We start from the raw sequence: 26,799 nt of genomic DNA, 5'->3' as shown, positions 1-26,799 counted from the left end.
AACAATGTACTCCGTGTATAATCCAAACCAAAACCCACAGAAAAGAAAGGAAAGAAAAAGAACAATAGAGTAGTGGCGGTTCTCACCGAACGCCAAATAACTCTGAGGACTCCGGTGGTGGGATAGGGCTGCCATCATCTAGTATTCCCTTTTCGTGGTCGGCTGCACCGATTTCCACTTTGGTACCTTTGGGATCTTGATTGACCTGCATCTCTCTCGGCAGTAGAACAGCGCGGTCAACTGCAACCGGGAGTCCTCTGTGTCGTCCTCGAACCCTGGCGACGAACAATCCTGACTTAGTCCGTACACCAACAGTGATTAGAAAATGGACGCACATAATTACAATCACAACAAGCTTTGATAGAGGAGACATGGCTCCAACGAATGAAAAATTGTCCTAGAGAAATTACTCGGTAAGATCATGGTATCAAGAAATTTCTGCTGGGACATACATCAGGAAATCCCAAACTGAGGCCAATACCTCCAAAAGCAGAGACAAGTTCAAAGAGGACTCGGAATAGATCGAACCACTTTTTGGACTCATCCATGATGTTTCCGCGCTCAATAATGGCTACGAGAAATACTGCCCAGACGAGCCACCATATATCTGGAACGAAAGGGATTCAGTGACCTTCATGAGGGGGAGACTTGTGATGAAAGTACCTATGGATAGCTGCCTTCTCATGTGCCAGCCGAGGTAGCGTCCAACACGTTCAGTGCCTTCAGGTATTTGATTCAGGTCCGCGGGCTCATCATTTTCGTCGTCCGGAGGTGCTTCGAATATACCCAAAGAACGCTCCTCATATCTACACGGTTACAATATTAGATTTTGGTAAATTTACAGACCGAACAGACAATTGTCATACACATTAGTTGACCTGATGCTCAACGCCACCTTTATATGTCAGATGTAAGGATTATAAGCAAGATAAAGGTTGAACTTACTGGGTAAATCTGGGATTCGAGAGTAAAGTGTTCATTAGTACAGCCAGTTCCAAGGAGTTGGGCGTAAGACGCACAGCAATATACATCATGACGACATATAGGAAGCTACGAAATCCAGATCCACATTTGATTTACGGTCCTGCATTCGACCAGTGGGAATAGAGACTCACAGCAGTGCAGGAGCGAGGCTCGCTAGAGGTGCGATGGAGAACCCCGAGGCTCGAGCTGCAAGACCCTGGAACAGCCCGGCAAGTATACGAGGTCCCTTTGGTATTGCTTCGTAGGCCGGCAGACCCAGATCTGTTTAAGGAAGGGTTTTATTAGGAATACAAGGCCACGTCGATAAGTCAGATATATCAAAGGAGTACCACTCACTCAACACCTCGAAGGAGACCCATTCCGTTGCACTGATCAGCGTGCAATTAAGAGATTGGCAATCTGAAGAAAACAATACAGCTTACCTGAACAATACCAGACAAATGACAAGAAACCATGTTTGGTGACTAGGAAAGCTGACGCAATGGTTAGGTGGTATTGGTGAAAAGGTCAGTAAAGAACAAACAGATATAGGAAGCATCTGATAAAGAAGTGCAATGAGAACAATGTGTATATTTTCATGTGTTAAAACAAACCGTCGAGGATGTTCAAGGAGAAACGATAAAGCATCTTGTGCCGGTGAGTCCTCGTCTAGTAGATTCGACGATGTCCATCTATGAACTATGAGGGGTTTGAAGTTATATCAAGGGCTTTGATGTGGCTCACAGAATTAGACGCAGGCTTCACCACCTTCAGAAATAGTTCGTTCATATAAATTAGCGAGTTTACGCACAATATAGGCTAGAAAATTAAAATATGAGAGCCGTGGAAGCGAGTTGCATATTGATGACCTACTAAAGCATGATTTCCAGCAAGAATAACGAACACGAGAGCAACTGTTGGGAAAATCCAATGAGTCATAAATCAAATTGATCCAGTCATGTCATGAATGTTATTCACTTATCATCAAGTAGGCGTTGGAAAACGGAACCATTCCGCTTACCAGATCGACAAATTAGTGTCAAGAATTGGCCAAATTCAAAAGCGACCTACGCGTCAACAAGTGACAGTCCTCCGCCGGTATATGCTCCCATGACCTGAAAGAAAGCAAACCTGACGGAGAGAAACTTAGTTTATTTGGAGTAGTCGTGTTCGTTGACCTACCATGGCTTAGACACCAAGCGGGGTTGATTCTCAAAAACTGCATCATACGACTTCGTGGCAGAAAGCCATGGCAAAAATAATAGAACGGCCAGAAGCTGACAACCCACAAAATACTGCAACAAAACCACACGAGTTGACGTAACGCAAACTAATGAAAACACAGCAACTTACCGTAGGTACGAGCCAGCTCAACAACTTGAGCGCACGGTATTCTGCCCCTCCCAAATCCTCCAGTTCCGAATCTGTCAACGAGTCCGTTCGAAAATCCGAATTCCTCCCCACGACGAGTCCGTTGAAATTGAGCCATGGTGTAGCCGTGGACTGCAGCGTTGTGACTGTCGTCATCGTCATTGTGCGTTCCATCTTATGGTACGTTTGCGGAATGACGAGTTTCAGTGCCTGATTGGCGAGGTGGATGGGCCCGGGGAAACCGCCGAGTCCTTGGTACTTTGATGCGTTCTGCTTCTCTGGTGGGACACCGGGGATGTTGGATGGTTTTCGAGCAAGCACTGTAGATCGTTTACGTGGTATTGTCTTGCCCTCTACAGAGTTGGACACGGTGAGCGTGTCGTTAAAGGATGAGGAAGAATCGAGCAAACCTCGTGTATAATGGCCCGTTCTTGCCTGAAAGCCAGTAGATTCAGCAAATCCGACTACTGGTGGCGATCGCGGCGCTCGGTCAGAGACAGGAGATAGGAAGGTGGCGTGCGATTTTGGAGATGAGGATACCATGGGTGCGTCAGTCATCGTAGATATGTGATTTGGCTCGTTGTATATGTCGATGGGGGATTGTACGACCTGCTCGGGGATATTTCCCAACGTATTTCCAGGTGTCGGTCCTTGGAAGTGTATGTGAGGTCCATTTGAAGGAACTGGAGCCTCTGTCCGGTTTTCTTGACCTTGAACAGGTTGTCTTTGTTTGTAATAATTCGTTGGGGCAGATATTGATCGCATGAAAGACGACTTTGAGCGCATTGTGCGTATTGATCTTGGTTTGGCTTTCTCCTTTGCAGCGACATATTCACAGTGAGTGGTGAAGAACCGCCTGTAGAGCAAGTGAGATATAATTCTTCGACATAGAATGGTACCTACTTTCTGATCAATACCATGATCCATGAAACAACCGTAATGTCTCCCTGTGTCTACATTAGAATGACTTTGTGATCCTGAACGCAAAGGACATACGATAGTCATTAGGAAATATAGTATAACCTGCTGCCACGTTGTTAGCGTAGAAAGATTGACTGTGGACAGACCAGTGACTGTCATGGCGGAATAGCAGAGAAACATTGAGTCTAAAAAGCTGACACGGTACCGGCCGTTCGAAGCGTAGAAGATTCCTGAGAATATGAGTGGTATAAAGGTGAAAGCAGCGAGGTGGGCGCGAAAGAAACTAGTTTCCTCTGTGACAAAGTTTGCAAACCGCACTAGAGGCGATAGCTTCCTCGTCCGATTCTTGTGGATGCCATTTTCACGGGCCTTGGGGTGTAGTTCCATCGTCGATGCAGATGTGAATGAAGCTCATGTACGACGACGCGGGGCTCAGTGGATGCTCATGGTATGAGAAAGCTAACATGCACATCGCTTGACATGGCGTGTGGCGACAGCGTCGGTGGTATTTGTAAAAGTGACATGAGGCTGATGGTGCCAGTTTCTGATTGGTCCGTCTTATATATATTTGGGCGCTGGACTCTGGGGCTGATTATCAACGTTTATTTGGAGCACTTTCTTATCAACTGTAGGAATTAATGAAAGGTTGGAAGGGTGGGACGTGTACTTCTAGTTCCTACAATTTAATCAGATGGTGTAAACCGCAATACACCTACATACGTAGTTTTGTGGGTCAGTAAAAGAATTCTCAAAATGATACTTTTGACCATCTTTGGCTATTGAGAATTTTGATGTTCCTAAAGACTTGACTTCCATTAAACTGTGCCCATCATCTAACTCCTCACTGAAACTTTTAATCTTTCTATCTATGTCATTCACTCGTTGTTTTTATGTTCTTTTTCTGTCATCCTTTGAGTTCACAATGCTTCAATAAACTGCAGGTGGTAGTATAATTAGGAGTTTTTGTGAGTCTGATTTTAGAAAACATTTTCTTGTTGGGGAGCTTGCAAGGAGCTTCCTCCCCTTTGTACTGGTGGGGACCCAAAATGCTTAAGCACACGTGTTCCACAAGTGTTTTGATCGTCACCCCGTGCGAAAATGGCACCCCGTGCGAACTTACCAGCGAGACCTGCCGACGTTTGTGATGCGGTAAGATTCTACCTAGAGCATGCCAGGTACTACTGGCATAGCAAATTAATCGTTCTTAGACTCCAGAGAGTACTGATAGTGGCGCTATAATTATACCAAATAACCCCTTTGATGCCGCAAGAACGACGATGACGATATATTCTATTACATTCCATGGAGACGTCATAGTCACGCGGCCCTTGGACTTACGCGATGTTCGATAACCGAACTGTAAGCTGTACTTGAACCACTACTACGGGGAGGCATAATCGAAAGGTCCGTCATTACGACGCCAGGGGCTAAGGTTGGGCATCGACGCACCTGGTGGTACTCTGTACGCTGACTTTCATTGTTTAGTTTTGGCCGTTTCTGCAGATACTACTATGGATCATATTATGGAGATCATCGAACAGAGAAACGTGCTTCCTCAAGTTTCCCATCGTTTGGACCGGCTATGATATCGCGCCCCACACCTTCCAACTTTGAATGATCTTCCGATCTTCGCATTTAGTAAATATCTATATGTGCGTCATAAGTCATATTCCGTCGGTATTGAGAAAAGTATCTTTCAACTCCACATCCACCTTCAGAGCAGTGCAAGTGCCCAACTCCCTCATTGTCTATTGCAAAAGATTTTGAAGGATGTATAATGACGAAAACTATGCGTACACCTCAATGGCCGCGCCAACGGACGGAAATGACATGCAATACCCAGGTACGCCAGTTGTTTTGGTGAGTATATCTGTCAACTTTACTGCTTTTACGCACTGTTGAAGAGTCTAGAAACCTTTGCCCACCCCTATCGAGCCGGGTACATCGCAGGAGCAGATGTCGATGATAGAACAGCAGCAACAACAACAGTACTTCTCCTGGGGGACAGAACAGTCATCTAGTGGATGGTCAATTGGCGAAGAATCCGAACAGCATACTTACCCAACTTCAGAGTATCGAAGCGACGTCATATCCATTTCAACCTCCTTCCCACCAAACACCGACCCGGCTCCAAATACTATATTTGCGTCAAATGACAATGTCTACTTTTATACCATTTACCAGAACATTCTCAAGGCTCTTCCCGACGCATTCAGGCCGTGCTTAATTGCACCGCTTTCTGATCCTTATTACCGTACCACAGTGATTGTCCTTAATCTGCCAAGTGGAGAACTCAATATTATTCTTCATGCACTCTACAAGACGTCCCCAGCCGACAATGCACCATCGTTCGAGATGCTCGTGCGCGCTATCGACCGTATGCCATCCTATGGATTATCCGCGGAGCATCTCATTACACCTCATACCCCTCTGTACCAGCTACTACTTGCACATGCACCCCTGTATCCGCTTGACTCGTATGCATTGGCTGCACACCACCACCTGGCACCGCTCGCATCGACCGTGTCATCTCATCTGCTCTCGCATGATATGTCGACGGTGTCCGACGAAATGGCTGAGCGTATCGGACCTGTGTACTTGAAACGACTGCTACTGCTGCATTCGGGGCGTTTTACAGCGCTCAAAGATATTCTTCTTCACGCGCCTGAGCCACACCCGGAGACGGACACTTGTAGCTTTGAAGAACAGAGAAAGGTTACCCGTGCGTGGGCCCTCGTGTCTGCATATCTCGTGTGGGACGCCAAGCCTGGTAGAGTACTGTCTTTCATTAATATCTGGCTTTACTGAGTCGCTTGAACAAGATATATCCACCCACATACTCGGCAACGCTTTAAATCCACTTCTTGAGCATCTCACTTGTACCCAATGCACAAAGTTGCTTGAGGACAAGATAAAGGATGTCATGGTTCGTTGGACCGCAGTAAAGGTAAGCAAGTTGCTCAGGACATTATACAGTGATCTGACGTTGCGCAATCAGCGTACAATTTAAGGTTTTTTTTATTATTTAGGTACGTGTATTGTATCTTCAAGTACCTACAAGATAAACATTCGCTTGCAGTAAGAGTTCACTGCGCTGATGGACAACTTCTATATACCATTTTCCGTAGGCCTGAAGTGAATTTCACGAAATGCATTGTATGAGGCATCGCTACAAATTTCACTATGAAGCTAAACCATGAAAGGACATCGATGCTTTGATGACATCTACCGTACCATCTTCAATTTCGAACCTTACCCCAGCTGCAATTAGGTCAATCAAGTGTTTAACAATAAATACGTCAGTGCATATTGCAGAATCCTCGGTTAGGGAGCTCCTAAAGCAAGAAATTGATATGTGTTTGAGAGGACGTCTGCCAGTTGCATTGGGAGTCCAATGAATAATCTCTTCGGGAGGACCATTTATATGGGATATGATAAGCCAGAATAAAGGGTGGTCGAGAATTGATTCTCCAAACATGGATTCACTGTAAGAAATACTTTGAAGATTTGGGAGGAAGGAGTCAAATGGTTCAATTTCATCGTCATCGTTATCGACTATGACGGCTGAGTGGGCAAGAACTTCAAGGATTTTCATGACGTTTTCAATTGAAAGAGAGTTTGGAATATCGAAATGCTCGAGAAACGGAACTGCTTTCAACAGTTCGACCAGTGTTGTATAGTCATCGTTAGCAGGTGGCAAGACTTTCAAATTTGTGAAATGGGGCATGGGTGATCTTTTGAAGAGCGATATTAAGTAGGTCGTCAACGAGGGATCTGTGATATTGTAGAGTTCGAGATTTTTGAGACCAGGAAACGCAAAGCTGTTGAAAAACCTCCCAAGCTCGTGACCCTTATACCCCTGAAATCTAAATCGTTCAAGTCCATGGTGTATAATTGGGTACTGAGGCCAAGCGTCCTCGCGCCAATCTTCTGTATCCTCTGGGTCACTAACATCAACAAGTACAAGGTTCCTGAGAGCCGGAGCCTCTCTAAGAAGTACGACACAGTCGTCCAAATAAATGGTATTTCGGTAGAACGTTACGCGATCCAAATTTTTCCAATCCAGGCTGAGCCACCTAAAATGAATATTGGATATCTGAATATCAGAAGGACACGCTTTGGCACCAGTGCTCGCAGTAGCGATTGAGAATTCTTCTTCCGGTCCCACCTCCACATCAAACACGGACAGGCACAGCTTTCGCAACTGAGGGGAACCCTGAGAATTTCCATGGAACATGTGTAGAACAGTCGGTGAGCAGTGAAGGCGTAGATCCTGAAAGCGGTGTGAATGGCTGTTTATCATGTCAATGAACTGGAAATATTGCCCCTTGGGGTCTTTGGCTGGCCAGGATTCGTGACAGGGAAGGTAAACGTAAATGGATAGTGGTAAATTTCCGGATCTGTCCAGCCACGCTCGAGCTACATCGATAGGCCTGACATTCCACTTCTCCGGCGTTGGTATGGATATCCGGATGTGACTCCATAACTGGGGAGACGTCCACGCAATTTGGCGCCAGGGGCTGCAAACAGCACCGAGCAACAAAGGAGAAGGAGTTTCATGAATCTCCCAATCCTGATCATCCACGTTGAACTGGAGATATGCCTCAAATATTTTTGCTGTTAGCTCCTGCGGAAGTTTGCTAATAATTGGGTCATGTCGGTGGTTGATCCCAGTTCGAATATTTTGTCGACGAGCGAGAAGTTTGTCGAGGGTTTGCTTTGCCGCTCGAATTTCCAATTCCAGGTCGATGTGTTGCTGGCATGGATGACACGGAGACCCATCTAAGAGTTTGCAGGCCCCGTATACCTCGCTTCCAATCAAGGTTTCATGATCCTCGCATAGTGCACAGTGCATGATAGTAAAGCTGGGTAGGGTTTTACTTGGAAATTGACGAGCAATGGGGGGTTAATAAGAGGTGGTTACCACGTCTTACGCTCATGCCTTGACAGTTTTAACAACCACCATTGCTCTCTGTCATGAATAGGGCTATCATACTCATTCCCAGGCTATAAATACTCTTATTGAGTATGTCAAATTGAATTATCATAGCAATTTTTATCCATAGAAAGTTTTCTAAGTAAAACATTTTCTACATCTCTCGTTATTAGGTGCCGACTTTTACTGGTTGTGACCAAAAGTGCGGTGTCGTTGAAAGTCACTGACTTGGCTAGGGTTCTGGTGGGTCGAAATGAAAGTTGTTATAAAAAGCATGCATGAACAGTCGGCCGAAATGCCGAAGGTAGGCTGGCCATGCCACCACGGCCGTGCTCCTCTCTTATCAGGTGCCGGCCCTAGTTGTCGGCACGAGTGTGCTTGGCGGCAATATATTCGAACTCCGAATACCGCCTTATTTTACGCAGGCATTCCGTTACATTCCACGCGACATTTAGAATAGATAATCAATATACTTGAGATATATCACAATTCGTAGTGTTACACGTATGGAGAGCGGGAAGCTTGAGGTGCATAAATATGAGGCAGATACTGTCCGACAGGTATGCCGAGTGATCGCCGGGAATCCCATCAAATAAACCCAAAACGTTGAGCCCTGAAGTACGAGGAATCACTGCAGATTGACTAAATGGAAATAAGAAGCTTTGGGACTCGTATATGCCATCCTCAGGTTGTAGCTCAATTACACATCCTGTTGGGACACCTACCCATATAAATGGAAGGGGTAAGGAAGGGATTACTGATTGCCAACGAATGTGGAAGCCCGTCGATTCAGCAAGGAGCGCTTATTGAGTTATCCACCAGTATCCGCACAATTTTTCGTGGCTCAGGATTTTATTAAAAGCCTTCAAGCGGCGTACCTCCAGCAAACTAAGTATTATTTGAAATCCAACTTGGCCGCCCCGAGTTTTTTGTGTTCTTATGATTGGAATCCTCCTATCAGCTAAACAGATTCCGTCCTGGGCTCGGTATGTAACTGGTCAATTCACGAATCCAAACCTTATAAAATGGAATATCTATCCATCATACAATACAACGAACTACCTCGTTCTCTTTTTTCGCTTCTTCTCTACCCTTAATTGGCATTCACACTCTATATACCCTTTCAATGAGTTCTATTTCTCGTCTTTTAGTATCTCTACTCGCTTGCTTGGCGTTAGTCCCGACCATTCTCGGTGCTCTCCAATATGGGTTTCCATACGGAGAGGAAAAAATAAGGGGCGTAAACTTGGGTGGCTGGCTTGTCTTAGAGGTGGGATCGAATTTCCAGCTCATGAACTCTGTCTGATTCCTTACACACAGTCATTCACGACACCTTCGCTTTTTGATCGAACCGGAGACGCTCGCGTTGTTGATGAATACACCTTTGGACAATATATGCCGAAGCTTCGTGCAGAAGAGCTTCTCAAAGAGCACTGGGATACCTTTATAACCGAGAAAGACTTTGAAGAAATCGCTGCTGCTGGGTCAGTGTCAGCCACATCAATGTCCCTATTTCTTTATTAATCCTTCCTCTTTTAATCAGTCTTAATCACGTTCGAATCCCGATAGGACATTGGATGTTTGAGCGTGGACCAGATGATCCATACTATCAAGGACAACTACCATATCTTCTCAAAGCCGTGGAATGGGCAAGAAAGTACAACATACACATTATTGTGGCTTTGTACGGTAAGATATTTTCTGTCTTTAAACTCGCGCTCTCGCTCATTAACCTTCTCCTTATAGGTGCTCCTAGTAGTCAAAATGGGTTGGTTTCGTATTTTTTGCGCTTCAACACCAACTAAGCATAAATTCCAGATTCATCAATTCTGGTCATTTCCGTGACGCTGCGTAAGACTAATTCTTCAATATTCTTATCATTATTTACCCGAAGAGCCCGTAGATACTGGCATAAAAACCAGACAAACGTTGACCGTACCGTCAACGTAATGAAGACATTGACGGCGATGTTTGAAGACCAGACAGATGTGGTTTCCATCATTCAAGTCATGAACGAGTAGGTTACTGCTTCATTATTCTTGGACTAAGTTTTTAGATATCGTTTTTTCAGAGCTGCCGGGTTCCGTAAAGCTATCCTGAACCCCGAACTTTTGGAAGTCCTCAAGAAGGCACGCTTTCTCATACCTGTTTCTTGATTTACTTTTATTAAACATTGCCTGTTCCTTTCCAGTACTACTATGATAGCTATGATGCCATTCGGTATGTCTTTCTCGAGACTTTGTTCTACCTCAAACTAATCATTTAATTATCATTAGCAACCCTCTTGGCGGAAAGAAAAAGAGCAACTTGGTCGTCATGATCCACGACGCTTTCCAACACTTGAGCTACTGGAACAATTTCATGCCCAACAACACCTACGAGGGAGTCATCATGGATACCCACATCTATCAGATGTTTAACGACCATGTGAGACAACATCATTCACATCATCTTCAAAGCTCATATATTTGTGCGCCACTTTTAGGACGCCCACATGACCTACGACGAGCACATCCAACGCGCCTGCACGAACGCAACCATCATGTCAAAGTCACCCATGATGACCATCATTGGCGAGTGGACGGCCACTAACAATGACTGTGGTCCTCATCTCCTTGGGAGATTCGTCGGCCAACGGTATGACGGTACCCTTCCCGGAACCAACCGTGTCGGCAGTTGCATTGGAAGGACCGGAAAGGCGTCAACCTTCAGCGAGGACTACAAAGAATTTATGCGCAGGTACTGGGAGGCCCAGACCCAGTCGTACGAGAAGGGTGGTGAGGGATGGGTTATGTGGACCTGGAAGATGGAGAATGCAGATGAGTGGTCGTACAAGGCTGGGCTTGAGAACGGCTGGATTCCTCAGGACCCTACCGACTACAAATATCCCAATATTTGTGGTTGAGCAGGGACATTCTTGAAATTTCGTCTTTTCGCTTCAATTCTGCTTTTTAGTTTTTGTTTTTTCGTGATTAAATGTTGAGAGTGAGGATTCAATGTACTATACACGATTTCGGGACTCTTGACGTTTCAAATTTTGTGTATCACAATTTGAATTCTATCAGTGTTTGAATTTAAAAATACGAAATCATAGTATGCATTGACGGTAAAGGTTTAAATGTTCATTGACGTCGAATATAATCAAGTGAGATGACGAAATCAATCAGTCAAAAACAATGCCAATGCAACCATAACGTGACAGGTATACTAGCCTCTGGAGTTAAGGATGTAGAGCAGGTTGATAAGCAGTGCAGCTTGTTAACCACGGAAATTGCGTACACGCAAAGGTCACTTTCCCACGGTTCTAATGACAATGATTTCCCGATATCGTTGGCCATAATTTTGTATTCTTCTACTCCTCGAATGAGACGTTCAGCTAGTAAAGTATTTCAGCTACATGGTATATTGGTCAGAAAACTAAAAGTGACAAATGAACTGATAAGAAAATGGCAAAAAATGAAGGATAAGCCTCCCATAAATCGGCATTATAATTAATCTGCTCCTTGAAAGGTTGTACAGTATATCTCAAGGCTTTATCCAATCATAGGAAATACACCGTATATAAGCAGAGTATTCATATTTCCCATATTTCTTTATCCCCGGAATACTTTGCTAAATACGAGGCCACTACGATTGTTAATCCATACGTCGCAGAATATCCTTCAATGGTGACAAGTCTCAGCCTTGTACCCCATGGGCCATGGCCGACGTATTGCCAAAGAACGAATGTTTGCATGAGGTGCACAAAACTTTGCATCTCTCGGAAGCGACTCCGAAAGAAGAGGATTGACCGAAGAACATCGAGTTGATCAAAAGAGATTTATGAATTGTGATCTCGCTCCCAGGCGTCCTTCGAGTATAACATCCAAAATACTACCCCATAAAGTGGCGGTTAGAAATTGGGCAGTTTTGTGTTCATCACTGCTTGTCACTGCCACGTCTATGGATGGGCGCTGATTTTCACCGAGGCCGTAACTTTGCCTGTCAGTATTATTTTCGTACCTTGAAACTCAAGAGGACATATCAATGCACTCCTATTCCATGGCTACTTTGAAGCTACTATATCTTCCCACCTCACAACATCGCTTCTTGACATCTACATTCTAATACTGCTCCATTAAGAAAATATGTCCAACTATTTCTCGACAATGTGGCAGTTGCGCAGTTGGCCACAGATTCAGATGGAGCAGGATACAATTTAAACGGTGTGAGAATCCGATATATCTGCAAGTTGTTAACATGCTTTCAGACAGCCATCATCCCTTCTACCACGTCTGAGCTTGACTTGCTTTGACCCATCCACGCGAGCAGGTTTCGTATTCATTGCCATGTCTGAGGCTTCGATAAACCAAAATATATTACTCCAAGGACAACTGTAAGTCGTTCTTCTCAATCCCCTTATCTGCTAATATAAATATTTCATTCTGTGTTCGCAGTTTTACTTACAACTGTCTTTTATGTGCTTCATTTGGTCAGCGAGCAGCCTTCTCTTTCAGTTAAAATCCCATGAGTTAGGATGTTTAATCTTTTACTTTACATAGTCATTCTCTACTATGATTACATTCTCACCTTGCCAAATGAAGTCGATCTTTACTGGCAACCTCAGTCCAAATACACCCCAGCCTTCATTCTCTTTTTCGTTAATCGATACACGGCCGTTCTTGGACACATTCCAATCATATTTTTGTACTTTTGGAACTGGCCTGGAATTTCAGATCGCCTACAGGTAAGTTCTGCAAGTACTGGGTGGTTCTTCGAAGTTGTGACATTATATGGCATTTGATGCATAGACGTGAGAGTTTTTCTACCCTTGCTTCAACGCTGATATTAAGAGCCACCGCAGGTGCTTGAACATCAACTACTACAATGAATATTTAATTGTCACATTGCAATTAATTGTCGGAGGTATATATTTCCCATTTCTCTGCGCTCAATACCAAAGTGTCCTTCTTGATAGGGGTATCGATAATCAGAACATATGCGTTGTATGGAAAAAGTCGGCGCATCCTGGCGCTTCTATGTATCGTCGCTCTATCTGTTACGGTATATGGAGTGGTAGGTCTTGAGCTCGTCATTTCCTTGTTATATATCTTGAATTCAAGTCTTTAGGTGTCATTGTTTATGGTTAAAACCCGGGACCCGCATTTGGTGTCTCAATTGCTACCTGTGGGGTGTCTTCTTCCTCTTCCAGATGACAGGTATGTAATATAGTCATCTCTTTACCATCAAATGTATTGAATTTATTAATTATTGCCATTTACAAACCAGCACGAAGGGTAGGCGCCTTGGTCATGGTCCAAACGGTTACTCATTCTGGGCAATTTTTTCGCAAATAGGAGTGACAGAAGCCTGGACTGGACACGTAGTCTTCGATGCTCTCGTATTTTTCTTAACTCTATACCAGTCCCTCAGGATACGACGTAATGGCTTTTCTATACTTGATATTCTAATTCGCGATGGTGAGTCACTGACCATCATTTTACGTATCTTCATGGTCTCAACCTGGTAATCGTCCATATCCTCAGGCGCTATGTACTTCGGGTATTATAACCTTTTTTACACAATATCGTTAATTTAATGACGCGTGGATCAGGGTCATGGTCTTGATGGCCATTTCTGTGATTCTATCCTTTCATGTATGTCCAAAGAACGTCGCACAACGGTCAAATATTATCTGATTAATTTCATTCCAGGCATTCCCAGTACGTCATAAAAGAAAACCATGCTCAAATCTAAACGAAGGAATTTGTAGCCATATCTTCGAGGAATGACAGCCACACTGGCTAATGTGTTCGCATTTCTATTAGACGGCTTCTGGTTAGAAAGCAATCTGATGCCACTTTTTAACAGACTTTCGTCCTCGATGATCTCCAGGTTGATGCTCAATTTAAGGGACCCTAGTTTACAAAACAGATATTTACCACCAAGTTATGACAGCACTGAAGTTGTCTCTCGACTTGTCTTCCAGTCCGATATAGAGTGCCAGCTTACTCAGATATCTGACGCAGGATGTTCTCCGCAAGACGAATACTCAGCGGTGGAAGCCGCGGATAATTCAAAGGGTAAAGGTATGAAACGCCTGATTGTCAGGAATTATAGATTTCAATTGATGTAGATTTTAACGCTATGTAGAGATCGATTCTCTTTAACCACGTTGCCTTAAGCGTGGCAGATTCTTCAATGAACCATTTGCTTATTGTTTATTGACAATACATATGAACAAATATATTACTGTCATGGATTCTCTCTTAAACTGCCTTGTTGCAACTGAAAGATTCGACGTTGTTGTAGAGCGATGGGTCAGGAAGGGACATGATGGTTCCAGAGAGGGTCGTTCCAGGGCCTTCACATCCTTGGAATCTGAAAAAAGACGTCTATCCAATGTCCAGTTAAAGTGGTGAATGTACATACTCGAAGAATGTGCAAGTGAATCCTGATGCAATCTCAACACTCTCTGCCCTGTCAAGCCAGTCGCCGGGAAGTGTGCTGCAGACAGACTGAACGAGGCCGTCGGGGGAGTATGCTGAGCCTCTCAGATTGGTGTCATCAAAAAATACCACAGACAACGCTGCGAGGTCGTTCTAAAAGAACGATGGTTAGTGCAAACCCTTTGATATATCGCAGTAGTATCAACTTACACGAGCAATGACGCTCGAGCGTGCAACAGCGGCCGTAGACGCGATGGCCACAAGGAAGCTGGTGAATTTGGTGGTGAACTGCATGTCGAGTTGGCAGAGTCGTTGACTTGCTGAACCAGTAAAGAGACAAAACACCCTTCTTATACTTTTCAATTAGCACAAAAATTCAGTAGTAGACGTGAGGTCAGCATGCACAAGGTACACTCGGGAGAAGAGACTGAGCGTACTTTGCAATGTAATTCAAAGGATGAATAATGGCGAATCCATGGACTGTTGAACTTGCAACTCTCAGTAATGGGACCCTGTCTTCTCGATCTCAATATACAAACAGTTCAGTCAATACCTGGGGAAAATGAGTGAAGAAGCAATAGTACGGATAAAAGCGTCAGTGAATATAAAAATTGCATCGGGACTCTCCTATTTCCTATCTGCAATCTTCTGGGTTCTATTATTACACATTGAACAAGGCAAATTGTATTTTAGATAATTTGGGACGGGCTATTTTCAAACAGATTGAGCATAAAGCAAGAGCGCTGAGTCAATAATAATCAGTCAATCATAAAGCTAACAGTTCTTCTCCCGATACACGTGCCTTCTCCCCAAAGCTAGATAATTCTTCCGAGTCCCTGATACAGCGGGAAGCAGATGGTTGGTTCGAGTTCAGGAACATCTAGGATAGCATTCAGTGCTTGTGTTTAAAAATAATACCATTCATCGGTATAATAATTCAACTAAATTACTGTTAAAATTTTGATGTGATATCCTAGATCAATTCAAACTAGAAGTCCCCAGTCCTGACACGTCGGGATATTCAGAAAATAGAGTTCCCACGAAGTAGGTAATCAAACGTTGCAACATACAGGAAATATATTGGGGCCGTCCGTGTTCACATTCATTTGGAATAAAATGCTATCAAATATATCAAGTTTTTTACCACATACAAAGGTGCTTTATATTTTGAATCGAAAGGAACCTCATATCAGTAAATACCTGCCATTTTCACTGCGGGCGCCGACCGCTGTAAGTTAAACATACAGCAGAAAACTTACATGTCTTATGTAAGTTTCGCTGTAAGTTCAACATACAGCACACGTGTATGAAAAACAAACACTCGACAGACATATTGTGTTTGGTGGCTGTATGCCGACCAAACACAATTGCTGTAAGTAGACTGTAAATAGAATAAACACCTAAATTACACAAATTGTGTTTGTCCGGTGTTAGTAAAACATACACATTTTCTGTAAATGACACAAACAGCACTTTCTGTAAGTAAAATTTACACACAAAGAACACTATTTGTGTATGTCAGACTTGCACCATTAAATGAATTGAAAAACTTGTGTAAGTATAACATACACAAATTGTTTTCTTTGTGTGTAATTTTTACTTACAGTAAGTGCTGTTTGTATTACTTACAGAAAATGTGTATGGTTTACTAACACCGGACAAACACAATTTGTGTAATTTAGGTGTTTATTCTATTTACAGGCTACTTACAGCAATTGTGTTTGGTGGCTGTATGCCCACCAAACACAATATGTCTTTGTTAAATTTTTGTTTTCCCGACACATATGCTGTAAGTTGAACATACACCTAAACTTACATAAGACATGTAAGTTTACTGCTGTATGTTTAACCTACAGCAGTCGGCGCCCGCAGTGTTTACTGATATGATGTTCCTTTCAATTTGAAATATAAAGCACCTTTGTATGTGGTAAGAAACTTAGTATATTTGGCAGCATTATGTTTCAAATGAATGTGAAAGACGGATGGACCAATATATTTCAAGTATGTTGTAACATTTGATTACCTACTTTGTGGAATTTCTATTTTCTGAATATCCCGCCGTGTGACTGTCGATAAAATCGTTTGCCTCATGCCGCGCTATAAAAATAGTCCACTAAGAAGAGACAGGCGCTCAGCGCCCAGGCCTGATTGTCTTGGCAGCCGATGCGCCTGTAGATTTGTGGTATTTAACGATGGCATTATGAGCAATCCAGTTTTCTTTCTCAATTCTTTCTTTGATGTTTTTCGTAGTAAGCTCCGGGAATCATTTCTTCGACTGAATTTCTATTAATACTATTTAATTCTGCTCCCCGCCATCACGGGGCATTCTTTGGAGTTTTTAAGTGCATAACTTCCAACGTTATCAACCGATAGTTCTCGAGGTTGTAAGCATCGTCTCTTGAAAAGTAGAACCGATTTGAAATAGTTTGGTTTTGAAGTTAAACTCACTGTTTGGCAATATGTATTTGTTAATATTTGTCATTGCCGTTAGCAGAAAAATGGCCGACAAACTCCGAAGGACTCATTCACCTCCTTCCCCTTCCACCATTTTGATCATCTTCCCTTAGCCAACTTCATGGCGCCGCAGAAAAAAGAAAAGCCCAGCCATGCATTGTACGTGTTTTTATAAATTGCGCAAACCTTAGACTAAACGCGATATTTGTGTCAAACTCAAATATTACAGATTTGCAGGTGCAACAGCAGGCGCGATCGAAGCGTAAGTACCTCTTTCCGCGGGTCGCGTTCGTGTTCAGGCTCAACGAATACCAGTATGTGCGGTGCGCGTTGACGTGATACAGGTTCGTGACGTATCCGACAGAGTTTGTCAAAACGCGGTCGCAGTTTGGGGGCAAGGTTCGTTTTTGGTTTTTTTTCATTTTCGTTCCTTTTTTCGTCCTTGTCTTGTGGTGTATGGGTGCATCTCGAACAGAATTGGTTACAACATGTGCGCGGTGGGAGAACAATGCCTGTATGACTCCCTGAGGCTCTGGGGTGGTGACAACAGGTGACATGCAAGTTGAGACCCGGAATAACGAGAGGAGATTGCGATTGTATCGCTCGCGTGCAGCCCCACCCAACCGACCGGCAATCCAATTATCGAACCTCAATCTCTCAATCTCTCCTTTTTCGTTTGTTTTGCGTGTGGTGTCCGGGAGCAGCGGGACAAGCGCATATAGCATTGGTTGGACGGCGCCTGTGTTTTGCGAGACAGATAGGGTGAAGGCGATGGAATGTGGTATTAGTTGGAGTCGAACTGACGGAACCCGCACGATGGGGAGGCTATCAAAATGCTGTTGCTGGTTTGCTGTCCCACTGCCTGCAGAGCGGTCCAGGAACCCCTGATCACACCCTGAACATTCCCATCTATGATTTCATTGCTATAACACCCAAGATTTTCGAACTAACCAGTTCGTTGCACTTATTACAGCGCGAATCCCCAATTGCTATCATCAAAGAGACCATTCGGACAAAGGGTGTAACAGGGCTCTACTCGGGGTGCACGGCGCTCGTGGTGGGCAACTCTGTCAAGGCCGGCGTGCGCTTCGTGAGCTACGACCACTTCAAAGGGATGCTCGCTGATTCCGAGGTGTGTTCGTTGGTTGCGAATAGTTCGCGCGTGGATTGAAGCGTTCGCTGACTGTCACGCTTTTGGTCTCGGTTGTGCAATTGTTAGGGCAAGGTGAGTGCGCCGAGGAGTCTTGTTGCTGGGTTGGGAGCAGGTATGATGGAGGCTATATTTGCGGTGACGCCGTCCGAGACGATAAAGTGCGTCGTTTGTCTCCCCCCCCCCACTTCATTCTCATATTTTGAATCTTTCCTTTCCCACTCACCGTCGCCATATAAACAATCTCTGACATCTCATTCAAAATCTACCTACCTTTTCCATGAATTCAACAGAACGAAGCTCATCGACGACGCGAAGCGACCGAATCCACAGTACCGCGGCCTGGTACACGGTACGGTATCCATCGTGCGTCAGGAAGGGATCTCTGGGATATACAGAGGGCTATTCCCAGTTGTGCGTGTCTACAATTTACCTTGCTCGATGTTTTATCTACCCAACACCCCCACACCCTTGTAATTCACTCATCTAACCTATCATTCACTCCACACAGATGATGCGGCAAGGGGCGAACTCGGCTGTCCGGTTTACGACGTACTCCACATTGAAGCAGTTCGTGCAGGGCACAGTGCCAGCGCGCCCTGGACAGCCGCTGCCGAGTGCGATCACTTTTGGGATTGGAGGTATCGCGGGGCTAGTGACGGTGTATACTACTATGCCGCTTGAGTGCGTATTTTTCTTAAAACAAAAAAACCGTGTCCCCGTTGCCCTTTGCTGTTTGCTGATCGCTAATTTCTGTTGTGGATGTGTAGTGTGGTGAAGACACGAATGCAGTCTCTCGAGGCTCGCTCACAGTACCGCAACTCGTTCCACTGCGCGTACCGGATATTCACCGAGGAGGGCCTGTTGCGATTTTGGACCGGCACCACGCCGCGGTTGACAAGGCTGGTGGTATGTGCCCTTCTTATTTTCATTTTTTTAATCACAACTTCCTCTGATCTTACTATTGGCTTTGCTTTTAACTTTTCTTTGTCCCTTCAATTATAACCTTCTTTTTGTGCTTCACTTAACTCCCTATTTTTCTCCTGTCTTCCCTTTTTTGTGATCCTTCATGACCAATTATATTGTGGATTGTTTGACTGATTCACTGTTGACAGCTGAGTGGTGGGATCGTGTTCACGGTCTACGAGAACATTATCAAAATTATCGGAGGACGGGAGCCGTAGACGTAGAGACTGGATAGTAGATGACAACCACGATAAGTTCGAAGTCAGGATGCAGATTCACGGACAAGTTGTTGCACAGCTGTCGATGTTGCGCCTAGGAAGAAAAGCCATGCATTGTACAATACTCAGTGTTGCTTCCAGCTTTATCTCACGTCGATCTAAGATTGCTAATACTACTCCTATTCGTATACACAGAAGTTGAGGCGATGTGATTCAAATGTTGACCTAAGACCAGCAGGACGTGGTCTAAAACCCTTTCTTTTCCGTGCTCAAATCCAGAATCAATGCTCACTTATCTCATCATTGTACCCTAATAATGCCCTGCTCTTCAATCATGGTGGCGAAAGTGCGTAGTACGGCTGCAACCTCTGAGTTTGATAGTTTCTGACTTTTTGGTGCATCAATGTCGGCGGCTTGTCCCAGCCAATCAGATATGTCCCATGCCGGCGGGCGGGAGATCTACAATGATCACAATCGTAATCTTATCGCTTGGCTCTCGCCACCCACCACCCATTCTCCTCACACATTTCCGGCATCCTATTTCTTGAATTTCGAATCTTAAACACTCTTACAGACGACGTAACGCTTGCACCCACTCTCTCGATACTTAATGAGCGAACACATGAGCACGTCACACATTCAGAGGCCCAATACCGGCGGGCCCGTACTCCTCCTACGCGATCCCACACCCTCGAAATCTATATCCACCTCTTCACCTGCATCCACTCAAAAACTACTTTCTCGCACAGATAAATACGAAACAGCGTTTACAAACGCGGGATACACGCCGCACTCCCTGGGCGTATTGCGCACCGCGAGCGCGCCGCAGGAGAGTGTGCAAAGGTTGATAAGTATCGTGCGTGCGGGACCAAGAGGATATAGAACAGATGATGCTCGAGAAGTAGAAGGGGCGGCGGAGGATGGATATGGTGGGGTGATAGTGACAAGTCGGCGGTCGTGTGAAGCGTGGACAGACGCGGTGGCCGTGTTGCGCGCTGAGAGGGAAAACGAACGAGGTCAGTACGCTCCCCCCCTCTACACCTATACCCTCTTTCTCTCTTCTCCGCCTGCGGTGTGCAATTTCTCAAGAGTTTTTTTTTCTGTTGCGTTGTTCATTGCATATGCATATGGATCCCAGGACGATCAGCACCAGCACCAACGAACGCGGGATGGGCGCGTGTGCCGTTCTACGTCGTTGGCGAGGCAACGGCCGACGCGCTGCGTGAGGTGTTCAGGGACTACGCGGACGTGCTCGGCGATGCATCTATCCACCCTTCATCTTCATCTGGCTCATCTACCCCCGCCCTTATCCCAGACATCCGTGGCGCATCCTCTGGTTCCGCTGCTGTGCTCGCACCGTTCATCCTGGCAGATACACCACATCGCCCGCGCGGGAAGCTATTGTATCTCACAGGGGACAAAAACCGGGATACGCTCGTGCGCATTTTGGAGGCCGGTGATGCTGAAAGTGAAGGAAAAGGTAAGGTAAGGATAGAGGAAGTGCAAGTGTATCGGACGGAGGGTGCAGACGGATTTGCAAATGCATTGGAGGGCGTTCTTAGGGAATGGAATGCTGGGGTCGCCAACATTGACACTGACACCTGGTGGGTTGTATATTTCGCGCCGTCGGCAGCAGCACATGCGACACCCATTCTGCAGCAACATTTCTTCTTCGACGCGTCGTCCTCTTCTTCCTCATCGTCTTCTTCTGCAATCTTAAATCCAAAACAAGATGAAGCATCCCCCTCAGTCCACCAACTTATCAAACCCAAACTCAAAGCCAAAGTCGCCGCGATAGGCCCAACGACCCACGACTTTTTGAGGGACACGCTTGGTCTCAGGGTGCATGTGATGGCGCGAAAACCGACGGCAGATGAGGTTGTGCATGCTGTGAGTGAATATGACTCTAGGTATGGTACCAGGGTGGATACAAGTGGGGGTCAGTGAGAACGAGCGGAGGCGCCAGATAAACAATGCTCCTTAGCAAGCCTCTTGATCCTGATCTCTGCACCATGACACTTCGGGAGAACAACCACTCGGCCGAAAAAAAGAGAAACCCAATACAGACGGCTAACATCATAGCCCGTCTTAGTCCACAAAGCTTTGCGCCCTCATACGATGCAAATTTAAACGGGTTATTTACGATTATGGACCACCAACAAACTTCACAAAATGGAACGAATAGTACGAAGAACAGAAGCTGTGATATTTCCTTTTTTAAAGCTTGCATCCAGACATATGTATCGGGAGAAGAAGTGGTCGTTTCATGATCGACTGATGCTTGACAACATCACCTAACATCACAGCCTATTTTAGTGGACGAGGTTTGCGCACTCATGGCTCGTCTTCAGCTCGTGTAGCACCTCAAAATAAGCTCTTGATATTCTGATCCAATTTCAAACGCGTTATTCACGATTATGGACCACCAACAAGCTTCACAAAATGGGACGAATAGTACGAAGAACAGAAGCTGTGATATTTTCTTTTTTACAGCCTGCATCCAAAACATGTTTGCTTATCCATTGTTCCTAGGATGTATACTTTGTGAACAATTACGTTCTTTACTATTGTATGCAATTAAATTGGAGCACCTTCTTGCTCAAATCCATGTTTTGAATCAGGATCATAACCTTCATAGTTTCTCCGTGGCTCACTCGGCCTACCGTATTGCTGACCTTTGTAAGATTCTCTACTTGATGAGCCTCATGCACTGTCAGATTCTCTATTATCTTTATGAAACTAGTCCATTCATGAAGTGGTATAAAGAGGGTGCATCTGCGCAGATACCTCCTCAGCAAGTCAAACCAACAAGTTAGCAAGCTACAGCGCAATGCAATTCACCACCAAACTGTCCACCCTCCTCGTCGCCATTGCCTCGGCTGTAATCGCCACCCACGGAAGCGTCATCGCCCGTGTAAGGTCCAACGTCGTAATTGCGTGTATAAATTGTACTAACTGTGGATATGCAGAATGAACTCGCCGCACTGTCCATTATCTTCTTCGACGATGTTGGCCTGACAGGCTCTGCCTACGCCCCCGACGGCCTCCTCCAATCTGTATGCACCACGCTGCCACCCGATTGGCTCGACAGAGCCGAGAGCGTGGATATCGCCACTGGATTCAGTTGCACCTTCTTCCAGTGCGTAATCTCATGTAGAGACATATCTCTTAATTATACCCATGGTTGAACAATGTTTTAGATTCCAAGGATGCGATGGCACTGGGATCACGCTGTCTGGAATCGTAGAGACGCTCCCGGACCCAGAGTTGTATGATAATATTGAATCGTTCAGCTGCAACAAGGCTATCTGATGTTGCTTTCCACTGTGACGTGAACATGTAATGGTTAGCTGTGGGATCTGTATCGTCAATAAATAAGTCGTTAAAATTGATTCTACCTTCTGAATAAGTTATTCGAAAGCTTGACCACTAGAGCTAGAGGCTTGTGTCGCTGCAGGTCATTCTCGTGATGACCAGGAGCAGATTTTAATTGTAAAAAATATTGACATTGTAGTAGGCGGCTCGCAAGATTTAGACAAACTTCAAGCAGCTGGTGAGTTCGTGATGATTCCAGCAGACCCCTCCAGCTCACAAGTGTCTGGAGATGGTACCAGGATATTCGGGTGTAATCAAAATGAGCGTCTGTCTCTTCCGAATGGACTATGTTTAGACAAGCGACATGGACTCCTGTTTAAAATGTTATGTCAGGCCGACAATAGCATCCATGGCATGGTAATTCGTCGAATTGTTACAGTAACAACTACAGTCATTGAATAGGGCCATTTTCAAACACAATCATTGATTTTCCATTCAAATTACAAAGCAGATGACTCTGAACATGAACCAGCCATCTGATCTCCGCTGTGTCAGGGATTCGGAGGAATTATATAGCTTCGGGTAGAAGACATATGTATCGGGAGAAGAACTCGACTGATGCTTATTGACTCTGCGCTCTCGCTTTATGCTCAATCGTTTGAAAATAGCACGTCCAAAATTATATAAAGTACAATTTGGCCTATTCAATGTGTCATAATAAAACTCAGCAGATAGGAAATAGGAGATTCCCTTGAGTTGTCGATCAACAAGAAAAGATAAAACTGTTATATTCACTGACGCTTTTATCCGTACCACTGCTTCTTCACTCATTTGCCTCAGAATCTGATTAAATTGTTTAAAATTGTTTACATACTTAGCTCGAGCATTGTGTGCTACAGGGACCATTACTGAGAGTTGCAAGTTCTAACAGGCGTCCATGGATTCGCCATTATTCATCCTTTGAATTACATTGCAAAGTACGCTCAGTCTCTTCTCCCGAGTGTACCTTGTGCATGCTGACCTCACGTCTACTACTGAATTTTTGTGCTAATTGAAAAGTATAAGAAGGGTGTTTCGTCTCTTTACTGGTTCAGCAAGTCAACGACTCAGCCAACTCGACATGCAGTTCACCACCAAATTCACCAGCTTCCTTGTGGCCATCGCGTCTACGGCCGCTGTTGCACGCTCGAGCGTCATTGCTCGTGTAAGTTGATACTACTGCGATATATCAAAGGGTTTGCACTAACCACCGTTCTGTTAGAACGACCTCGCAGCGTTGTCTGTGGTATTTTTTGATGACACCAATCTGAGAGGCTCAGCATACTCCCCCGACGGCCTCGTTCAGTCTGTCTGCAGCACACTGCCAGGCGACTGGCTTGACAGGGCAGAGAGTGTTGAGATTGCATCAGGATTCACTTGCACATTCTTCGAGTATGTACATTCACCACTTTAACTGGACATTGGATAGACGTCTTTTTTCAGATTCCAAGGATGTGAAGGCCCTGGAACGACCCTCTCTGGAACCATCATGTCGCTTCCTGACCCATCGCTTTACAACAACGTCGAATCATTCAGTTGCAACAAGGCAGTTTAAGAGAGAATCCGTGACAGTAATATAGTTTCTCATATATTTTGTCAATAAACAATAAGCAAACGGTTCATTGAAGGATCTTCACAACTTCAGTGCTGTCATAACTTGATGGAAAATATCTGTTTGGTAAATCAAGGTCTAGAAATGCGAACACATTAGCCAGAGCAATTGTCATTCCTCGAAGATATTGATACAAATTACTTTGTTTAGATTTGAGCAGGGTTTTCTTTTATAATTTGTTGGGAATGCCTGGAAGCTCAAGCAAAATTTATGCCCACAAAACGTGAAGGCATTGGATTTTTAAAGTCATCACACACATTTACGTTTATGTTTGTTCTCCATCTCTAAAAAATCCTTTTGAATCTACAAAAGTATAATACAAATTACAGTTCAATAAAATGTCAGACCTTTCACTCGTTCAGTTCGTCTTCTTCCTCGCCGTCTTCGTCCAATTCATCTTCCTCTTCTCCTTGGCCAGTAAACTCACCTTCTACAATTCCAACCACCATGTCCAGCGCCGCTTTAGAGATCCTTTTTGGCATCGCACCGGGACGAAGGAGGGGGTGATGTACGGGGTCAAGTTCCTCAATTTCAGAATCTTCTTCCTCTTCCTCCCTGCGGGAGGCCCCTGAACCTTTGTTTTCGTTGTCGGATTCCTCCTCTTCTTCCCCTTGCTCATCCTCACCTTTGTCTTCATCAGATGATGAAGAGTTGCTGTCGCTGTCACTCTCTGAGCCGTCCAAGTCCGATGCCCCGCTCTCCGCAAAGCTCTCGTCGTCGGAATCAGAGTCCTCGTCCATCGTCCTGATGGTGATGGGCCCTGTTGGGACGCTCTTTGATTTAATTTTTTTGACCTGACCATTCGGACTGACATCTGCGCCAGTAGTGTTATCCTTGGAACCGCCAAAGAGATGCCGGTGCGTGCGTACCCACGCGCTGATACCCTCGCGCTCTTTGGCGTCAACCATACTGAACTCTGTTTCGTCCACTTCCTCTTCTTCCCCACTCGTACTCCACCGGCTGAGGATGACACTGCACGTCCTTCCAGCACCTACAATTTTTACACCCTCACCAGGTCCACCCATAGGACACAGATCCTCGACAGCCCAAAATTCACACGGCCGACTCTCGCCCCACAAGATACCCTCGCGCGCAAACCACAGCGTGCCTGGTTTGACGCTACGGTGGGCTTCGATGCCTGGTACGCCTGCTGCGCCCCCATCAGTGGCTTTGGTTCTAGCGCCGCGGCCTGTTTTGCTGTCATCATCATTTATGCTTGCATCCGCAGTGACTGAAGAGGTAGATGCGGCGTGACCCATTCCAGGACACGCGCTCTTGAATACGTCCGTGGACGGCCGGATGAGGGTCGCATGGGCAGGGAGGTGCGTGAGGAACTGCAGGAGTGTGGGGAGTGTTGGGGTCGATTTCGGGAGCACAGTTGTTGCTGGCGTTGAGGAGGAGGAGTAAGTCGAGAACGAAAACGCAGTGGCGTTCGCAGTCAACGCGTCGAGGCCAAAGATGAGCTGCTGGTCAGAGTCCTTCTCTTTCTCTTTGCCCTTTCCTTTCCCCACCGGTGCATCACACCCCATGACGACCACCGTCCAGTGCGGTTTCTGCTTCCCCCTCGTTGGCAGCACGAATGCCCGCTTGACTGTTGTAAATGGGATACATGTTTCGACGACACGTGTGGTTGGGTGAGTGAGCACAATTCCGTGTGTATGGATTGTAATATCCAGCTTCTTGCGCAGCGGGGAGGTGGTGCTGAGGGCATGCAGCGCGAAAATGGGAGCGCCGGGATCGAGTGGTGTGGATACCGGCGAAGAACCTGATAGGCGCTGTTTCTTACTCTTCTGAGTCTCCTCCTCCTCCTCCTCCTCTTTGTCTGATCGGGGGCGTTTCTTTATATCCATTGGTGTTAATGAGTTCGGCACAGTGGGGACGGCTGGGGGAATGAGCATCGCGACCACCTCCCTGGCCTTACCCTGTTTCTCCTTCCACTGTTCGTTTTGTTCATCCTTCAACTCACCATCCTTCTCATTGCCCCCGTTCGTACTTAAAATCTCATTCTCATATTGGCATTCGGCTCCAAGAACAAAGCGTAGGAGATTCTCGAGTGAATGCTCGTTCGCAGGGGATGCTGTGCACAGTGTGCGGATTTTTCTCGAAAGTCCAGTTGGGAGCGTTGGTATGAGGGTGCGCAGGAAGAGCGAGGGTGTATCGGTCGTCGTGGTCGTCATGGTCATTCAAAAAAGGGGTTAAGGTCTGGAGATGATATTAAGTGGATTAGAATATATTGTTCATGCAGCACATATTGTACAACACCTAGACTTTGATTTTTGAGAAACACTCACAACAACTAAGCTGGTGCGAGTTTAAGGCTCCAGATGTGCCAATAATCCGTCAGGTTACAAGTTGCCTATGAGTTTACGCGTAACCTGAATTGTGGGGGAAGAGAAAGAGCGCGCTCTGCTGCTTCCCGTGACATT

At 45.3% G+C, this 26,799-nt stretch overlaps 10 protein-coding genes across 10 annotated transcripts; 6 read left to right on the top strand and 4 right to left on the bottom strand.

Moving 5' to 3' along the window:
• Positions 1-82: 82 nt before the first annotated feature.
• On the bottom strand, positions 83-3,642 carry JR316_0011127 (Low-affinity potassium transport protein; the record flags this gene model as incomplete). Its single annotated transcript, XM_047896788.1, has 20 exons — positions 83-275; positions 336-397; positions 453-607; positions 664-806; positions 867-895; positions 946-954; positions 1,020-1,050; positions 1,116-1,245; positions 1,321-1,352; positions 1,407-1,457; positions 1,508-1,522; positions 1,578-1,655; positions 1,708-1,722; positions 1,775-1,782; positions 1,837-1,877; positions 1,942-1,979; positions 2,035-2,094; positions 2,146-2,258; positions 2,317-3,190; positions 3,461-3,642. 20 exons carry the CDS (start codon positions 3,640-3,642, stop codon positions 83-85), a joined length of 2,259 nt encoding a protein of 752 aa, XP_047744833.1.
• Positions 3,643-5,058: 1,416 nt separating this feature from the next.
• Positions 5,059-6,265, top strand: JR316_0011126 (uncharacterized protein; the record flags this gene model as incomplete). The annotated part of the gene is made up of 3 exons (XM_047896787.1): positions 5,059-5,115; positions 5,167-6,025; positions 6,078-6,265. The coding sequence occupies 3 exons, from the start codon at positions 5,059-5,061 to the stop codon at positions 6,263-6,265; spliced, it is 1,104 nt and encodes a 367-aa protein (XP_047744832.1).
• A 171-nt stretch (positions 6,266-6,436) lies between these two features.
• JR316_0011125 (uncharacterized protein) lies at positions 6,437-7,492 on the bottom strand (the record flags this gene model as incomplete). Its single annotated transcript, XM_047896786.1, has 1 exon — positions 6,437-7,492. The coding sequence occupies one exon, from the start codon at positions 7,490-7,492 to the stop codon at positions 6,437-6,439; it is 1,056 nt and encodes a 351-aa protein (XP_047744831.1).
• Positions 7,493-9,317: 1,825 nt separating this feature from the next.
• JR316_0011124 (Glucan 1,3-beta-glucosidase) lies at positions 9,318-11,096 on the top strand (the record flags this gene model as incomplete). The annotated part of the gene is made up of 10 exons (XM_047896785.1): positions 9,318-9,461; positions 9,512-9,675; positions 9,735-9,880; positions 9,938-9,959; positions 10,010-10,042; positions 10,095-10,208; positions 10,263-10,320; positions 10,383-10,411; positions 10,468-10,618; positions 10,677-11,096. The coding sequence occupies 10 exons, from the start codon at positions 9,318-9,320 to the stop codon at positions 11,094-11,096; spliced, it is 1,281 nt and encodes a 426-aa protein (XP_047744830.1).
• Positions 11,097-14,439: 3,343 nt separating this feature from the next.
• Positions 14,440-14,913, bottom strand: JR316_0011123 (uncharacterized protein; the record flags this gene model as incomplete). The annotated part of the gene is made up of 3 exons (XM_047896784.1): positions 14,440-14,551; positions 14,603-14,772; positions 14,830-14,913. 3 exons carry the CDS (start codon positions 14,911-14,913, stop codon positions 14,440-14,442), a joined length of 366 nt encoding a protein of 121 aa, XP_047744829.1.
• A 2,281-nt stretch (positions 14,914-17,194) lies between these two features.
• JR316_0011122 (putative mitochondrial carrier C19G12.05) lies at positions 17,195-19,407 on the top strand (the record flags this gene model as incomplete). The annotated part of the gene is made up of 9 exons (XM_047896783.1): positions 17,195-17,232; positions 17,303-17,335; positions 17,418-17,472; positions 18,047-18,205; positions 18,293-18,384; positions 18,517-18,637; positions 18,735-18,907; positions 18,994-19,132; positions 19,339-19,407. 9 exons carry the CDS (start codon positions 17,195-17,197, stop codon positions 19,405-19,407), a joined length of 879 nt encoding a protein of 292 aa, XP_047744828.1.
• A 610-nt stretch (positions 19,408-20,017) lies between these two features.
• JR316_0011121 (uncharacterized protein) lies at positions 20,018-21,354 on the top strand (the record flags this gene model as incomplete). Its single annotated transcript, XM_047896782.1, has 2 exons — positions 20,018-20,423; positions 20,546-21,354. 2 exons carry the CDS (start codon positions 20,018-20,020, stop codon positions 21,352-21,354), a joined length of 1,215 nt encoding a protein of 404 aa, XP_047744827.1.
• Positions 21,355-22,237: 883 nt separating this feature from the next.
• Positions 22,238-22,719, top strand: JR316_0011120 (uncharacterized protein; the record flags this gene model as incomplete). Its single annotated transcript, XM_047896781.1, has 3 exons — positions 22,238-22,321; positions 22,377-22,546; positions 22,608-22,719. 3 exons carry the CDS (start codon positions 22,238-22,240, stop codon positions 22,717-22,719), a joined length of 366 nt encoding a protein of 121 aa, XP_047744826.1.
• A 1,123-nt stretch (positions 22,720-23,842) lies between these two features.
• JR316_0011119 (uncharacterized protein) lies at positions 23,843-24,316 on the top strand (the record flags this gene model as incomplete). The annotated part of the gene is made up of 3 exons (XM_047896780.1): positions 23,843-23,926; positions 23,984-24,153; positions 24,205-24,316. The coding sequence occupies 3 exons, from the start codon at positions 23,843-23,845 to the stop codon at positions 24,314-24,316; spliced, it is 366 nt and encodes a 121-aa protein (XP_047744825.1).
• Positions 24,317-24,723: 407 nt separating this feature from the next.
• On the bottom strand, positions 24,724-26,550 carry JR316_0011118 (uncharacterized protein; the record flags this gene model as incomplete). The annotated part of the gene is made up of 1 exon (XM_047896779.1): positions 24,724-26,550. One exon carries the CDS (start codon positions 26,548-26,550, stop codon positions 24,724-24,726), a length of 1,827 nt encoding a protein of 608 aa, XP_047744824.1.
• Positions 26,551-26,799: the final 249 nt, after the last annotated feature.

This window comes from Psilocybe cubensis, chromosome 10, assembly GCF_017499595.1.
Source record: "Psilocybe cubensis strain MGC-MH-2018 chromosome 10, whole genome shotgun sequence".
Taxonomy (NCBI): Eukaryota; Fungi; Basidiomycota; class Agaricomycetes; order Agaricales; family Agrocybaceae; genus Psilocybe; species Psilocybe cubensis.
This window is presented reverse-complemented; position numbering and strand designations above follow the sequence as displayed.